Source organism: Danio rerio, chromosome 17 (assembly GCF_052040795.2).
Source record: "Danio rerio strain M-AB ecotype USA chromosome 17, GRCz13ab, whole genome shotgun sequence".
NCBI classification, from domain to species: Eukaryota; Metazoa; Chordata; class Actinopteri; order Cypriniformes; family Danionidae; genus Danio; species Danio rerio.
In genome coordinates, this window is record NC_141037.1 from 9,872,501 (window position 1) to 9,891,046 (window position 18,546).

General features: G+C 35.2%; 1 protein-coding gene across 6 annotated transcripts in view; it reads left to right on the top strand.

Moving 5' to 3' along the window:
* Nucleotides 1–11,377, top strand: part of edrf1 (erythroid differentiation regulatory factor 1) — a 42,499-nt gene extending 31,122 nt beyond the window's left edge. For 2 of the 6 annotated variants that reach the window (XR_015512862.1, XR_015512863.1), the window contains 6 exons: nt 1,769–1,927; nt 2,009–2,158; nt 4,899–5,052; nt 7,104–7,219; nt 8,488–9,135; nt 9,269–11,377. Coding sequence is in view for 2 of the 6 variants with exons in the window: in XM_087289849.1 (XP_087145975.1) it covers nt 1,769–1,927; nt 2,009–2,158; nt 4,899–5,052; nt 7,104–7,219; nt 8,488–8,660; nt 10,702–10,864 (915 nt within the window). In the remaining 4 variants the exon portion in view is untranslated. Of the gene's footprint in view, nt 1–1,768; nt 1,928–2,008; nt 2,159–4,898; nt 5,053–7,103; nt 7,220–8,487 lie in introns of all 6 variants that reach the window. The other 4 variants (XM_087289849.1, XM_087289850.1, XR_015512865.1 and 1 more) reach the window with 3 other exon arrangements.
* The last annotated feature ends 7,169 nt before the right edge of the window (nt 11,378–18,546 follow it).

Genomic DNA, 18,546 nt, shown 5'->3' on the forward strand with positions numbered 1-18,546 from the left:
TATATATATATATATATATATATATATATATATATATATATATATGATACACATTATCTATAAATTTAAATATGTATGTAACTAAATAGTTTTGTTTTTATGTATGTGTTTGTATCACATATGCATAGCAAATCTAAATAACACACACAAATATGTCAAAAAAAACTTATATTTTGTATATAATTAATCGTGATTAATCTTTGCCAGAACTAATGTAAATATAAACAATCTGCAAAGATTGTGATTATTCAAAATGAACAAAATCTTAGATTAAAAATAATCCCCAGTCTATTAATTATTTATAGCAGTATTTATATATTATTTGTAAATCTCTTGGATAAAATCTGCCATTAAAATTATTATATTCATGTTTGTATTCATAAAACACTTTATTATTATTATTATTATTATTATTATTATTTCTACATATTTTCTATAATAATTTGTCCCTAACCCTATTATATAAATTAATATAATTAACTATTAGATAATAATAGACCCTTATCTGCTAATAAAAATGACTATTTATCTTTCAGAATAATAAAAAGTGCATGTGGAGTTGATTATTATTCATAATAATGATAATAATAATAGTAATTACAACAACAACAACTTGTTTTTTATTTATATAATTTATTTATTTTTCAATATTTTGTGTATGTACCTTTTATATAATATTATACAAATTTAATTAGTACTAATGCTAAAAATAATAATAGTAATATATTAATTGTTATTATTTATTTGTTATTATTATTATTACATATTTTACATAATAATTGGGCCCTCATAGTATTATATAAATTATTATAATTAACCATTTAATAATAAAGATCCTTATTGTCTAATAAAAATGAAAATATATCTTTCAGAATAATAAAAAGTGGATGTGGAGTTTATTATTATTCACACTAATGATAATATTAACAACAACTTTTAGTTTTATTTATATAACTAATTTATTATTTAATATTTTGTGTGTATTTATATAATATATACATTTAAATTATACCACTGCTACTACTAAAAATAATAATAGTAACATACTCTATGGTATTATTTATTTAATTTTTGTTGTTGTTGTTATTATTATTATTATTATTATTACATATTTTATATAATTAAATTCAATTCAGCTTTATTTGTATAGCGCTTTTACAATGTCGATTGTGTCAAATCAGCTTCACATAAATGGTCATAGTAACTAGAGGGCCAATAATTTGGCCCTAACAGTATTATATAAATTAATATAGTTAACCATTTAATAATAATAGACCCTTCTAATAAAACTGACTATGTATCTTTCAGAATAATAAAAGTGGATGTGGAATTGTTTTATTATTGTTAATAATAATAAAAAATATATAATAATAATAATAATAATAATAATAAAAATAATAGTAATTGTTAACATGTTATTCTCTCTCTACTTTGTTTACCTGAAAGAAGGTTATCTGGGTTACAAATGAGGGGAGCGCACGGGGGTGGAGTTTTCGGGAGACTTTGTAGTGTGCTTTGGAGTGTGCTTACTAATAAAACGTAGTGTTTGTTCAACTTTACAATAATAATAATAATAATATTGATAACACCAACAACTAAATATTAATATTATTTATTTAATACTTGTGTATGTACCTTTTATATAGTATTATTAAATAAATTACTACTACTACTGCTAGTGCTAAAACTACCAAGTAACACATTAGTATAAGTAAATGCAATAAATTGACAATAATTAAGTAGAAATGCTCTTTCTCTCCATCACCAGGCCATAGATTACTATCAGAGAGCGCTGAAGGCTCTGGGCTGCAGAGAGAGTCACTCCGCCGTCTGGGACTCAGTCAACTGGGAACTGTCCACAACCTATTTCACACTGGCCACACTCCTGCAGGATTACGCCCCACTGTCCCGCAAAGCACAGGAGCAGGTACCACACAAATAAACACACCACACCTGCCTGTACACACTGCTGAAATGAGCAGATCCACATGCATGTAATGTGTTTCAGATCGAGAGGGAAGTGACCGAGACCATGATGAAGTCTCTGAGATACTGTGACCTGCAGACTGAATCCGCTCGCCAGCCGCTCTACCAGTACAGAGCAGCCACAATCCACCACAGACTGGCTTCAATGTACCACAGCTGCTACCGCAATCAGGTACATCAGCACATGTTTGAAGAGGAATGCCTACATACTTCTCAATAACAATTAAAGGAGTCATGAACTGCCTTTTTTATTAATTTATTTCTGATCTGTGAGGTGAATGTAATATAATGGTATGATTTTCTTTTTAAAAGTTTGACAGGACAGTGTAACCCGCACATGTGCGTTATTGATGCGTTTTCTATTGCGTTGTTTTTACAGTATTTGCTATTTTCTTATTAGCACCAGATATCAGAAGACTTTAATTTGCTCACAAGAGTGTATAGAAATAACAACCGATTTTAGATAGATAAATAAGTCAGACTCAAAGATAAAGTGAAATAACTGAGGTAAGTATATTGTTTAAGCAAGTTAGATGAGTAAAACTAATAGTTTAAGCAAGTTAGATGTGTAAAACTAATAGACTGAAGCTTTCATTTGTTCCTACCTCCATAAAACTGTTGAACTCTACCAATAACACTGCTCCTGCAGTACGCTAACACTTGACTGGGTTCGGTGTTTTATATATTTATATTTATATATGGTCTTACTCTGTAAACAATGTATGTTCTTAACTGTTTGTTCTTAATTGTTTTGTTTTATTTATTTTTACTGTCTGTTTAGACAATGTTGTAGCACCTTTTATGCCCAAGACAAATTTCCTCTCGGGGACAAATAAAGTTAAACCTAAATCTAAACCTAGTTTCAGTTCGATGTGAAAAATCCAAAAAATCAGTCCAGATAGAGGTGAAAGTGAAAGTGCAAGAATGTTTTGTCCTACCAGTTCAGTGAGCAACGGATTAATTTACTTCCAGGCACGATTTTTCAAAGAGTGCGGTTCGCCATGTCCGGACCACCGAGAAAGCATCCACGGCAGGGACAGATCGGAATTTCGAAGCAGAAACACGAAGGGGAACACACACACACACACACATACACACACACACACACACACAAAAACCCAGCCAAGGAAAGATAAAGATGAACAGGGAGAATAAAGAAGATTGTGTCACGATTAATTATAATAGTTTTCTGTTGTCTCGGGCGATTCAATGTACTCCACTCGCACTTCTCTCGTTTCACTCTGTCACTTGTTGTCAGCTTCCTATTCTTAAAATCTGGAACTTTAGGGCTTTCTTTCAGTCAATCACCAAAACAATATGATTTTAGATTGTTTAAATGATTTACCTGCTGTCTCACGGTGTCTAATGTCATTCAATCTGCTTGCGCTGTTTAATCAAAGTGACTCTCTGTCACCGGCAGCTCTTTCACACACGCAAGGAGGTGGAGCTAACCTCTTACCTTAACCAAGTCAAAACATACTTCATTCTCTATTTGCTATTATTATTTAAACACTATAATATAAAGGAAATTTATTCACTATTTCTCCTCTCAATCATAAAATAAAATGTTAGAACATAAAATAAATTATTTATAATTTGTTTTAGTGACCTAGTTAGGGAGCTAGGTTACAACAGCCTATGTACTTAAAAAATGCTGCTGTAAATAAATTTAAAGCGATTGTTCACCCAAAATAAAAACTCTGTCATCATTTACTAATGGTTAGAAAAAACTATATTCTTTCTTCTGTTAAACCCAAAAGAAGGTATTTGATGAAAGCTGAAGACTGTAGGATCCCTGTTGGACAGGGATTACCAAACTTGTTCCTGGAGGTCCGGTGTCCGGCAGATTTTAGCTCCAACTCTAATCAAACACCTGAACAAGCTAATCAAGGTCTTACTAGGGACACCTAGGGTGCTTTCACACTAGCACTTTTGGTCCGCACCCGGGTTTGTTTGACGTCATAGTACGGTACGTTTAGCTAGTCACAACGTGTCTTCTGAACTCGGGTGCGCACCCGTGAACCGTACCCGAGTCCGCCTGAAAGAGGCGGTCTAGGGTACGGTTCATGCGAACTCTGGTACGGTTCACTTCTGATGTGAATGCAATCGTACCAAATCATGAAAGTGAACCGCCAACTGTACAACAAACTATCGTTTTCATAATGTTCGTTCGTGTTTGTGTGTGTAATGTTTGATACCTTGGTGACATGTGCCAGGACTGAGCCAGGGCAAACACAGTGATGTCTGCTTGTCTCCTCCAAAAACAGCTCCTGCAGACACTGTGTGATGTTCTGAATGTTTATAACATTTTTGCGGCAGATGGACGCGAGTCGCTTTCTGTATGTCCCAAACCAAAAGCTTCAGTTAAAGCAGAATGACCGCGATGTGCGGAAGTCTTTCCATTTCGGCGCTTGCTTTCGTGACCGTCACCTCGCAACGGCCGTAAACAAAACAGCGGCATGATGACGCAAGCGTACCGGGGTTCAGAAGGAAAAAAGACAGTATGAACACAAACCAACCGAGGAGGTGGCAGGGGGAGACAATCGAACTTTGGTACGGTCCAGGCAAATAAACCAGGTGTGAAAGCACCCTTAAATCACCCAGGCAGGTGTCTTGAGGCAAGTTGAAGCTAAACCCTGCAGGGCACCGGACCTCCAGGAATGAGATTGGTGACCCCTGTTGTAGGATATTTGACGGTGCAAAGGCTAATGTGTGTACTCATAAGTTTAATTTTACCATTTGCCAGATTGGCTTCATTATAACATGTTTTTAGGCTAATGAGCAGGGCCAAACAGAATCTGTGGACTCATTGACCTCTAATGTGTCAATAGATCAAACTCATTTTTTAGTGTCAGACCGCTTTAACATGTTCTCACATGGGATTTTACCTTCTTTTTTTTTCTCTGCGTCAGGTTGGAGATGAGAGTGATCGTAAGCAGCACAAAGCTCTGGCAGAGCAGCACTACAGTAAAGCCGTGCGCCTCTTTGTGAATCTGAGTGACGCCCCGTGTGAACTGCTCCGCACACTTCTGGAGAGAGTGGCCTTCGCTGAGTTCACCATGGCAGGTGAAAAAAAACACACACCACACAAATATAAGCAGTGAGAGGTTGACCACCTTTAGAAATACTCTTCTCACGATTGGCCCGTTTCCACTGAGGGGTACGGTACAGTTCAGTACAGGTTACCTTTTATTTAGGCTTGTGTCCAATGGTACCCTTTTGGTGGGTGTGGTGTACGACAGAAAATTGGTAATGTCATCATTCTCGCTCGAGGAAATGTCTACAGTAAAGCTGTACGGGTCTCTCACATATCATATTAGTAGCACTTCACACAAAACAGATGCTTCATACACATAAATACTTGCGCATAAATGTTTATTACTAACCTCTCTATGAATATGATTTGATTATAACTGCAGATCAATGATGTGCGAAATAGTCTACTGTAACATCTGCAATTATATAAAATAAATAAATAAATACAACATATATGAACACATACAGACCCTTACAGTCTCCGATATGTTACCAATTACAGAAGAACTACACACAGGAAACATTTAGTCCTTATTTGGGTTCAAAAACAACACGCAACATATTGCCCACAGTCAGAGCAAACCTCTCATCTGTGTCTTTAATCTTTAGCAGCACAACCTCTGTTAGAGAGTAATTCAGTCATTCAGAGTTCATAATAGTTCAAGAGGTGATGATAATAGTAAAACATGACAGTTTGCTGAAAGCATCACATTGTTTTTTTTTCCGGCTTCTCCTTCGTTTTTTCACGCTTCACTTTCCTGTTTGTCCTTTTCTGATTGGATCCGACATCAGAAGCACTTCTATAATCACGCGCACGTTATTATCATCAGCTCAAGAAGTTTGTGTTTTCAAATATAGATGTGTGGCGAGCGCACATGAGCTCTCTGGAGAAGGTGAAACTGATTGTGCTTTTAGACGGCCTCGTAAAGATCAAGAGGACATATGGCTGATTCAGCTCATCTTCTTGGCTTTGTGGCTGTTCATCAAGACGACGACAAGGTTTATTTAAACTCGGGTCAACCATGGCTCGTTATCATATTTATATATTATTACAGTGTAATGTCTTGGCTGTGTATTTAAAAATGGCGCTTTCTTTGTTTTTATTCTCCTGGCTTGTTGCGCGCGCCAGTGACGTTTGTCTGTAAACTAATAGCATTCAGCTGCGCATCTAGCTCCGCCTTTTGGTACCCTTTTGTTGTGCTAGGTACCCTTTGGAAAAGGGTACCCAAAAAGGGGTACAGTATAGTACGCTTTTTGGTACCTTTTGCCAGCGGAAATAGCCATAAAAGTGTATATATGCACCAAACGCTTTTCTTAAACTCAATTTTACAAGGACTCAGTGAGGAAAACAATGATGACTTGATGATTATCGATTTAAATGTGTTTGTAAAGTTGCAATCCTTTGCTATGGCCACCACCAGCTGTTTCTCACATGTGTAGTGTGGTCAATTTTCAAAAAGGTTCAACTTTTGCCACTGCGTGGAATAATACTGAATGTGTGTTGTTATTACTTCGGGTTAGGAGTAAAGTAATATGCTGGTATTTAACTTATTTGCTTTATTGCATTCCCGCATTGGGCTCTCACATACTTTCTGCTACTTCATACTGTAGCCGTGGTGGGCATTTCTCGATGTCTTGTGCTGAACGCAGTCGACCAATCGCAATAGACTGGGTCATCGGGCCAATCAGGGCAGTTTAGCTTCGCGCTAAGGAGGGGTTTGGGAACAAATGAATCACTGTACGATTTATATGGGAGTCGATGGGATAATTAGGCATAAATATATGCATATTATAAGACAATGATAGTGTTTTTTGACCTTGCATGCATATCAGCATGTTGTTGGAGACCCCTAAAACCAAAATATGACCTTTTAATGCAAAATAGAGGCTCTTTAAAAACAATAGCTCTTACATGCAGTGTTGTTTATTTTCATGATTATGTTGTTTATGTTGCACCGTGGTCCTGCGAGACAATATTTCGTTCCACTTTATGTCCACACATGTAGCAGAATGACAATAAAGTTCAACTTGACTTGATGGTGGCACACAGAGTGGATGTAATATGTGCTTGTACGTTTCAGGTCAGAACAGCAGTGCTGTGAAACTGAAGACTCTGACAGGAGCTTTGGAGATCATGTGTGAAACACGGCATGCGTTCAGACTCATTCATAAAGAGCTGCTGGAGCAACAAGAAAATGTACATATATGCTGCTAATTTATGTTATAAAACTATTAGAAAATTATTATTCTATTATTTATATTCAATTTTCATTTATTTTTAAGTCCCTTTAATTAAAGTGTCTTAAATTAAGAATAATATATAGTAAATATTTTTTTGATTTACATATATTCCTGTTTGTTAGCCCTTAACAAAGCATTAATTAATGGAATTATGAACCTTATTGTAGTCTACATTTCTTTAACATTGTGTCACTAATATTTGCTCATTATTTGTTCATGTTAACTTGTGCATTAACTAACGTATTAACACAAAAATGTATGCTTAGTTTACAAATCAGATTTAGTATTACTGAATAAATGTGTTGTTCATTGCGTGGTCATGCTATCTAATCCATGAACAAATGCATTGGTGTATGTGTAAGCAAACAATTGCTAATTAGGTTGTTCATATAAAGTGGTGCATACAAATGAGCAAGTTAACATTAACAAAGATTATGTAATGCTGAATAATAGTCATTGTTTACCATAAGCAACAATAAAATAACTCTAACGGCCCATTCACACGGGGCTTCAGCGTCAACGCTTGACTGAGGGCGTGTCTAAAGTTGGGGCTGACGCGATCCTCATCGCAGTGTTAGCCAATGAAATTAGTCAGCAATAGGCCACTGTCTGAGCTGGTGTGTTTGCATACAGCGATCTGATTGGCTGACGCTTTCGTCTGCGCTTGAAAAGTTGCGCTAGTCCCAACTTCTGCAGCGAGCAATGCCTCCGAAGCGGCGTCAACGTATCCACAATACAGTTTAGCAATGCCTGACGTCACCCATTCAAAGAGAATGGGAAGTGTTGACACTGAAGCCCTGTGTGAATGGAGCGTAACAAGTGTTTAGTTAACATTACCAAAGATAACTAAGGCTAAACAGATGTGTTTTTCATCTTTTAATTCATGTTAACTAATGATTTAACACATCAGCTAATGCACCCTAATTGTATATTGTTACCTTTATATGTATTATTATTATTTTAGTAATAATCATAATTTTCAATTAAGTTCCTTCGGATTACAATGTCTTATATTAAGATTATTATATTTGTATTAGTATTATATAACTATTTTTTAGTCCCCAGAATGGAAATGCTTTAAATTCTTTATTATTACACACTTTTTTTCATTATATTATCTTTTTTTTTTTACAATTGTTATTGTTTCCTAATAATAATAAAAAAAAACTTTTGTAATAATTGCTGAGTCGCCATTTTTAACACTTTTGTGTTGTATGTTGACAGATAACGAAGGCTGAAGAGAAACCTGAAGAAGTCCCTGAGGGTTCAGAGAGTTCCTCTTCCTCTGAGCTGAACACAGAAGAGGTGCTGAAGCTAATTGGCATCTTCGAGCCCAGTTTCTCCTTCCTGTTACTGCAAGTGATTAAACTCAGCTCTGCAAACAAACGAAAACTCAGGTCTGAGATACTAAATCTTTTCTAAAGCATAAAAATACTATAATATGTCTGGAGATATTTAAGAAACATGCTAAGTGAATGTATTTGTTGTTTAAAAAAAAAGAATGCCAGAGTCTGATATTCTGCTTAGAAAAATGTGCGCTCTGTGTGAGAATGTCTGCCTTTGTTTTGCTCTGTGTAACACCGGCCACTGCCAGCTTATTCGATTACTTTTTGGCACTCCTGGGTGCCTTGCAGTGGCAGCGTATTTCATTTTAGTCATGAAGGCTATCTCTATACACAAGGCGCTGGTCAAAAATGAGACCTCCGGAAGACGGTAGCAGCCTCCAAAAGGAGTTGCAGATTCAGAATTGGCACATGTTGGCACATGAGGTGGTTTTTAATAAGCAAATAATACAAATATTACCAAAAAAAATTGCTGAGCAGCTAAAAGTGTCAGGCTCATCATCAGTAGGCCCACATGGAATCTCTGTGCGCAGAAATCTGCAGATTTTTGGTCCATCATTGAGTCTAATTATTCACTTGTGTAAATGTGTGTAAACTTAAATTTATTCAGCTTTTATATTAATTTCCAAAAAATAATTGACTAATATTAAAATGTTCATAAGATTCGTGTACAGTACAGTTTGTAAAGTAATATTTTCTGTCTTGTAGTTGACATATTACATAAAAAACTTTATTTGTTTACCAAATAGGTGGATCTAATAAGTAATCAGAAACACCAACTGACCCAGCCGGGACTCAAATCAGCGACCTTCTAAAGCCTGATTTAAACTTCTGCGTCAGGTGACTGGAGTAACCCACGGCGCAGGCAATGCGCGTGGCTGTGCATTTATACTTCTGCGCGCTGTCTCTTTTGGTCTGAATTAACACTTCTGAAACGCTAGTGGGCAGTGTGGTGTAAATGTTTCTCTGTGTCGAGTTTCTTCGCGGCTTTTTTGCTTTTCCTGAACACTTCCGGGATGTACAAGTGGCTCAAACTCGCTCAAACTCGCAACTTTAACTATGAGGTAAACACAAAACAAAACTTTCCATCGGGAACTCCTTCACGGGACTCCACACTTGTAAACAATCGCTACATTGGGTTCGCGCCATTCGCGCGGCTCTCGGTCCTGCCCAGACTCGTCAGCGCTACCAAGCCGACCAATCACAGAGCTTGCGCTACGCGTCGTTGCGACGTGTAGTTACATTTTTTGAGAGGTGCACGTCAGCCACGGCCACGGCGAAGGGCTATGCGTCAGCGCCGTAGCATAGGTCGGCATTTGACACAGAAGTATAAATCAGCCTTTACTGTGAAGCGACAGTGCTACCCACTGAGCCACCATGCTGCCTTAAAATTGAATAAACTGTTTTTAAATATTCTATTTGTAATAACCTTCATTCCAGTAAACAATGTTGTTTTTATTTAGCTTTTTTTTTCTTTAGTTAAAAAAACAACAACTGTAAAAATCTGAAAAAAAAAGAAAACTGTCTATGGATTCAGTTATACAGAAACAAACAGGATTTATAGCAGGGGTGCCCAAACTTTTTCATATAAAGGGCCAAAAACCAGATATCATTGAGAGCTGTGGGCCGAACGTAAATATACCAAACTACATATCATTAAAGTTGCCATGGGTAATTATTTCATTAGATTTAAATAGAAAACAATACTTTAAATTGTATTAACTAATACAGTATAACATTTAAAATAACATATTGCAATAAAAGCATAAACAATCCAATTTATAACACAGAGGAATTTAATGCTGAATACACTAGTCAAGCAGACGTCGGGTACTACTTCTTTAATACTAGTCGGGGGACTGTATTAAACTAAATCTGATTAATTTACACCATTTAATGGTAACATTTCATTTCAATTAGCTCTTAATAATAAAACAAACAAAAGCTTCATTAGATTTGAAACGACAACCTCTAAACCATCCCCATCATTCTTCCTCTTTTCTCAGATGGGATGGCGGGCCCTAGTTTTGGCATCTCTGATTTATAGTGTATTATCATATGCACTTACTCTGTGATGTATTGTTTTCCTATGCAGTGGTAAAGAAGAGGAGCAGGTGAAGATCTACAAGAGCGTCTATTCTCGTCTCTTACGGGCTGAAAAGTCTGTTCCACTCATTCAGCGGGTTTCGCTTTTCCTGGAGCTCCTGGATCAGCTGAATCCACCATCTGGAAGTGAAGAACCAAGATCATCATCATGATCCTGAGAATAAAAACCAGCTGGCTTGATCAATCTACAAGATTCTTCAGCCACATGAACCTATCAATGGCAAGCATGCCACAGTTGCAAGCTGAATCAGTCGTGCTTTCACATGAGCACGTGACTTTGAATCAAAATGTGAAGTATGACCCTCACCAGCAGTGTCTTTCTTATGCCCGCCACATTGTGCTGGACTCTTAACGAGATTTCTTTCTCTTTAATGAAAACATTGTGATAATAAACCCACATTGTGCAGTTGTTTGTATAGCAGATATTTACTGTCACAATATGTGAATCTTTGGTTTTATTTTACACTCTTTTTTTATTGGGAAGCACACTTACAGGCTTTTTTTCCCCACTTATGCATAAATAAGCTGCAGGTTTTTGAATTTAAAATGTGCAATAATTGAGCAAAGGTCAATGCAACAAGGGTGATGATCCAGATACAGTATTTGCGAATGATTGTGATGGCTTGGCTTATCAAAGTCTTTAATAAATTTCCAAGCTACTCAAAGTGTCGTCATTATTCACACACACAGACACGCCCAGCCACCCTTTTCAATAAATATAACTGAAGAGTCATACTTGTGTTTTGACATTTGGTCACCTTGGAATTAGGGTTGCACGGTTTATCGGTAGTACTATGGTGTTATCGTGATACAATGGCTCCAAAATACTGCCTGCGCCACTGTAGTTTGTAAACAGTAGCATCGGCATTAACGGTTTACCTGCAATAGATAATGTTGCATGTGGAAAAGTCACTAAAATGCTTGCACGTTTGTGCAACAATTTTATTTTAATAGTCTGTGACAGTGGCGCCTGCGGCTGTACGCACTGTGCGTACCTACCATGAGAGGGCTGGAATTAATGCAGCTTTTTATTTATTTATTTGTGACATAAATTAAATTGATTATTAAACAGCATGCACTACAGCTGCCTGCTTTTCCTCTTTCGTGCCAAATCGCTGCAGCGCTGCATTTGGTAGCACAAAAACTCGCTCTGATCCGGGAGAGAACTTTACCAACAGCTGCATGCAATGCTGAAAGACTTTTTCTTCTGCTGCGCATCAAATTATTCCACAATACATCCTATATCCATGAAACACGAACATGCAGACTCTTTAAACAACGAGGAAATAACTGCACTTCAGTGAAGCCAGATGGCTTGTTTTTTTTATTTAATCTCTGAAGAACGGTTACAGTGTGTTGTGATGTCGGCCGTCACCGGAGAAAGTCAAATCTTTCTTTCCATTTTTGACTTTTGTTTGAAAGCTTTAGTGGCTCTCTAGCTGTCCAAAGGTACTGTTGTACGTGTTAAATTATAGCCTATACAGGGCTCAACAATAAGGACTGCCCGATGGCCCGGGGCCAGCGTGTGAGATGCTCGGGACAGTAGACAGGATCGTTACTGGCCTGATCGGGCCACTGATGTCCTGTCACTTAAGTTTAATTTGCCTGTGACTATTTGTTAATTGCGTGCAAAAACAGTCAGAATCAAGAAAAAGTTTGTGTTTAAGCCTTCAAATGCTACCTTGAAATGCTCATTTCCTCTTATCTGATTGGATGTGAACACGTTATTTTTTTCGTAACAACCAGTACAGCGAAGAGACAGCAACAAAGCGGCAACATCAAGTGATGATGCTAAAGGAAAACATTTGTTTCTAACGTCTTGGAAGCAGACATTTACAAGGTACACCACGACCAAAAAATTTAGTGATGTTTTGTACAGTTTGCTGTCAATTTGGCAGATCAGCCATCTTATGTTTTGCAAAAAAAAATATCTGCACATTTTGCTGCTTTTGTTTGCAAAACACTTTGAATTTTGCTCATACATTTATTAACACTTTTAAAATATTTAAATTCTTGAATTACAAACATTTTGACACGTTTTGTTTTTAATTTCTGGCTACGAAATAGCTATTAACTTTTTTTTTTTTTGGTAGGACCAGTGAAAATATTGCCAGGGCAAGTAAAAATCGGAACCACTGGTCCGATCGGGCCAGTAGAAAAAATCCTTAGCGTTGAACCCTGCTATATAAGCACCAATAAACAAGTCAAAATCAATGAATAAATAAAATAAATATGAATTCTTAAATGTCGGTATTGTTTTTACTCAATAATAAATAAATAATAATAATGTTTTATAAAAATTAAATGAGCAATTCACATTTTTTTTACGATTCATTAAATATAAGTTGGAAATTTATGGGGCCATGTAACATGTTTTTTTTTTTTTTTTTCTAGGTGATCTTTAATATATACTGGGTAGCTACACAAAATATTTTCTAAAATGTCAAGCAGGAATTTGTCTATAGCTTTAATTATGAAGACAATAAAATATAAAAAATAACAAAAATAAAATGATAAAAATACAAAGATAAAAGAAACAGAATTTTGCTAAATTCTAAAACAATATTGGTTTTTATTTCACTTGATGCATTCGTTAGTAAATGTATGAATACTGAAAAAACAGCCATCGGAAGGGGGCGGGCGGTGCTGGATTTGTGCGTAAAATCCTGCAGGCGCCTCTGGTCTGTGGAGCCCCTTAAGGTTGCAAAACTGTGTAGAATTGTCACCTTTCATGGAAGCCTACTGCACGTTTTCTAACGATTTAGTTTGAACGTGCATCGGAATCAGTTCATTTCTGTTCCTGTCATCATGATTTAGTAGCTACAACAACTGTGACAATCTCTTTAAAAAAAGCGACTCACAAAGTAAAATTGTGAATTACTTTGGATTGTTACCTGATAAGACTGAAACAAAAAAATTGATGGAAAAATCCAAAATAGCACCAGGAAACATTGAAACATTTTTGAGCACTTTTTAAAGCCAATTTTTTTTTTTTGTTGTTGAAGAAATGTTTTTTTGTAACAAATTTCATTCTGTATTGTTGGTCAGGTTTCTACAGAATAAACAAAAAGAACGAATTTTAGGTAAAGTGAAGTGCAAATTATACTTTTCTTGCCATAAGGGAATTATGAATTACATAATATATGAATTACAAGTAGGCCGGAAATATAGTATTTTCTTTATAATTTGAGTTATAAATTACAGTATCACAATAGGACTTGGTATCGTGATGCTTCAGCAGGTATAGTATCGTAAGATTAATTAATGGTATCACGACAACATACTTGGAATTATAAGGTTCTATCCGTCACAGTGACGTCATTCACTACATTGAGTGCATTGTGTCTGACATTGCATCGCTGAGTGATGCAATCGCAGCTTGCATCATAAAAGCTGCATCCGGATACTATTATTCCATATAGCAAACAATATGCGTGTAACAGTTGTCTTCCATACTTTAACATGACAAAGACCCTAGATGTAAATGATCGATTCTCTTACATTTGAAAATTGGGGCAAAAAACAAAACAAAAAAACAGAGCAAATGCAGATAGAACTTTCTTATTTTAACGAGTAATTTTCCACTTGGAATTATAAGGTTCTGTCTGGCAGTAGAAAGTAACATGCTATTAGGTTATGTGACCGCTAGATAGCGCTCTTGGATAATAAGAAGCTCACCACCACTAGGAGTTTGACAGTCATTTGTTGGTCAAAGCAGTGTGTCCTAGCCGGGCTCACTTTCTGTTCTAATGTCCCGCATCTGTCTTTATTTATAATTCGTCTGTCTCCATATTCTACTGCATCCCAGAATATTACACAGCACCAAAAATTGTAAAAATATATTTAATTTATTTAATATGATTTTGTCCACAGCCGACCGCAACTTGCCGTGACGGAGATTCCCAAGCCTGTGTGCTCCAATCAGATGTGCTCTCTTCAGTGCTCACCATGACAACGAAACACAGCAGTGACGTGGCATTATGAACATTTGCATCTGCATTCCTATAAAGCTCGTCGGTTCTCTGTCAAAGTTGTCAGTTCGCTCGGTGTTGTTTGTACTTGACCAAGGTGAGTTCAATGCGGTACGAGTGGAGCCACGCCAAACTCACGAAGTCAGCTTCGTGAAGCTTCACTCAGGCCCGTCTTTGCTGTAGTTCGGTTTGCGTACATAAACGCAATATCGCCAAAAATATTACGTGTTTGTTGCTCGAAATGTGCGAGGCGGCTTGTGAACCCTAGGCAGGGATCAATACAAGCCGTGAGGACCCTCAGGGAAACACGGGAGGCCGGTAGTGGGACCCCGCTGCGATGGTTATGGTGGGTGGGAGCAGCGAGGCCCACTCATCGTCTATTTTAAACTATAGTTTCAAACTTTAGTTTACTATAGTTTAAAATAGAAACCATGGTAACTGTAATGTTTTAACTGTGTCTGGCTGTTGTAATGTTTTGCTTTGTTTTTCAGCAGAGTTGTTGAGCAAAGAAGGACGATTGAAGACAACCGCGGATTATATTGATGAGCGCGCATTATAATGTTTCCGTGCTGTTTTCTAACACTTTTATCTTGTTTAGATAAGTTTGCAGGTCAAACTAAATAAACTATACTCTTTCTAAACACCTGTCTCGTGTTTTATTTGTCTTCTACAGTAATGCACAGTCATATAAGTCTGTTGAATGCATTTGTATGAAACATGGTTTGACAGTAAAGTATTCTAAATGATAAAAAGTTGTTATAAATGTACCTTCATTAGTCAACATTTAGTGTAAGTAATAAAAAGTTAATCAAAGATGTCCTAAGACAATGGTAATGTTATGGTTGTTACATAACTGTATTTATTATTATTCTGTATGTTTAAAATCATCAGAATCTACTATATATGTAACATGTCATGAACTTACTGTTACTCAAACATTTGCCTAATAAAAATGTCTTAAGACAAGAATGGGTTTTGTTTTGGTTTTATGTCAAACTACTGTAGGTTTTAGGTTGACTACAGCAGGTATCTATATCATAATATTGGTAGTCAGAGTTATTTTAATGACCCAAATCAAGTAAAATGTCTCTTACTCAAGTACTTTTAGTATGCAAAAGTCAAATTTAAGTATATAAAACAGTTTCCAACAAAACAATTTTGTCTTGTGAAAATGACCAGTGGGCGGTGAGGAAAAAAAGGTTAATGTCAAGTTCTATATAAATATATATATATATATATATATATATATATATATATATATATATATATATATATATATATATATATATATATATATATATATACAGTTGAAGTCAGAATTATTAGCCCCCCTGAATTATAAGACAGCTTGTTTATTTTTTCCCCAATTTCTGTTTAACGGAGATAAGGTTTTTTCAACACATTTCAAAATATAATGGTTTTAATAACTCATCTCTAATAACTGATTTATTTTAACTTTGCCATGATGACAGTAAATAATATTTTACTAGATATTTTTAAGACACTTCTATACAGCTTAAAGTGACATTTAAAGGCTTAACTGGGTTAATTAGGTTGACTAGGCAGGTTAGGGTAGTTAGGCAAGTTATTGCATAACAATGGTTTGTTCTGTAGAAAATCGAGAAAAAATATAGCTCAAAGGGGCTAATAATATTGTCTCTAAAATGGTGTTTAAAAAATTAAAAACCGCTTTTATTCTAGCCAAAATTAAACAAACAATACTTTTCCCAGAAGAAAAAATATTATCAGACATACTGTGAAAATTTCCTTTCTCTGTTAATCGTCATTTGGAAATTATTTAAAAAAGAAGAAAAAAAATTGAAGAGGGCTAATAATTCTGACTTCAACTGTATATATATATATATATAGTTGTCATAATATTTAGTCATAATGCATGTTTCTATTTATTTCCATTAAACCTTTTTTTTCTAAATCTATAATTGGTAAATTGCTCCCATGTCAATCTGGACTTCGTCTAATGAAGGTGAGGTGTATCTGAAGGGAGATTGTCCTATGTTCACATTTCTACTTTTGTTTTTTTTTTTTCTTTGTCCTATGTAGAGCTGTATTTTCCTTTTTGTATCACAAGGACATGATGATCTGGCAACAAATTACAGTAAAAGCCGCAAAAAAATTAAACTAATAGCTATAGCTTACATCAGAACACCCCTCCAGAGTACACTGTTATACTGACAACACAACTAGGACCACAGAATCTACGTGCACAAGATTCCACAGATTTTTAGCCCATCATTGTTTCTGTTTATTTACTTGAGTAAGTGTGTGTAAATTTATACTTATTCAGTTTTTAAATTATTTACAATAATATTATTGAATAATATGAAAATATATGAATTATTTACAATACAGTTTGTACAGTAATATTTTCTGTCTTTTAGTAGAAATATTATATAAAAGACTTGCTTTGTTTACCAAATAAAGAGGATCTGATTGGATTTGCATTGTAAACATTAAATACAAGTTAAAAAGGTTTTACTCTTTATTTAACATATTAAGGTTCTAGTTATGATACTGCCAAAATAATTCAGCATTAATCCGCAGATTTTTAACACAATTCTGTGCAGAAATAGCAAAAATGTCCACAGATTCGGTCTGACCCTGAAAATGACGGACTGTCTTATCCGTACACAATGACACAGGGACTTGTCAATCTGACGGCACTGACATGTCTCTTGAGAGATGAACTAAAGATTTTAAGCAAGAGACTGGTTTTTGCAGATAGTCCATGCTGTTTTGCTATTTGTATGTGCTGTTTTGAGAAATGCACTCCCTGTTCTGTAAATTTCAAATCTGAGAAACGTACCAAAGCGACTGAGAAAAACTGGAATACAACACAAGTTAATGCAAAGATGAAAAGTCTGCAAAGACAAAAGTGTGTATTTTTATTTGCACATTCTTTTATAAAAATAGTGCATACATAATTGGGTTTTATATTTTTTGGTTTAATAATTAATACTTTATAGTCTACTCATTTTGATGCAACCGTGATAGTGCAAAAAAGAAGAGAGTCGTGTATTGTAAAACAGATATTTATATAAACCCATAGTGTAATAGACCATCACAGCATGGGTTCTGCAGGTGTTAGTCACTATTTCAAATCTATGACTTAAGTCTTTTTTAAAACCATTGTGAATTAAATTTCAGTCTTATACAGGACTACATGCTAAGGATGCTTTAATTTTATTTATTTAATTTTAATAACATCAAATTTAATATTAACCTCACCTCAATGAGCCTGGTGGACACCATGTTTTCAGCACAAGTCTATTGGTTTAATTTTGGAGATCATCCTCAATTTTCAATTATGGCCTGTATTTATTTTCAATATATTTGATTACCATAAAGGAGTCAGAAAGTTTAACCTGGTGCTATAAAATCAGCCTGTGTTGTTAATCTAACGTACTACCTAATCTAATACACGATCCTATGAAAAAAAATTAAAGGCTGAGGTCTTATTATTTGCATGTTGTGGCTTTTTATGTAACTATTAACTACTATTTTTATTTACTGTGGGTTATGCATAAAATATGAATGAATAAGTACTATAACATTTAAATTCTGGATTTTAGTGTTTTTTTTTTTGCTGGATTAGCAAGTCAGATGTCATCATAACCACACTTTAATGATGTACTAAAAATATTATTAAAGGATATTTGTACTATAGGATTTTAAAATCCTTCTGGGCATTATTACCTTATTTACTGGAACTTCCACTTTGTCTTTAGGATCTGATTTTGATTTTTGTGATTGTGATTAGGTTGTGTTTTTTATGGAATGTCACAATTTTTCTATAGGATATTTTTGATTCTGTGAATTAATTATTTTTTAGATCACTATAGTTA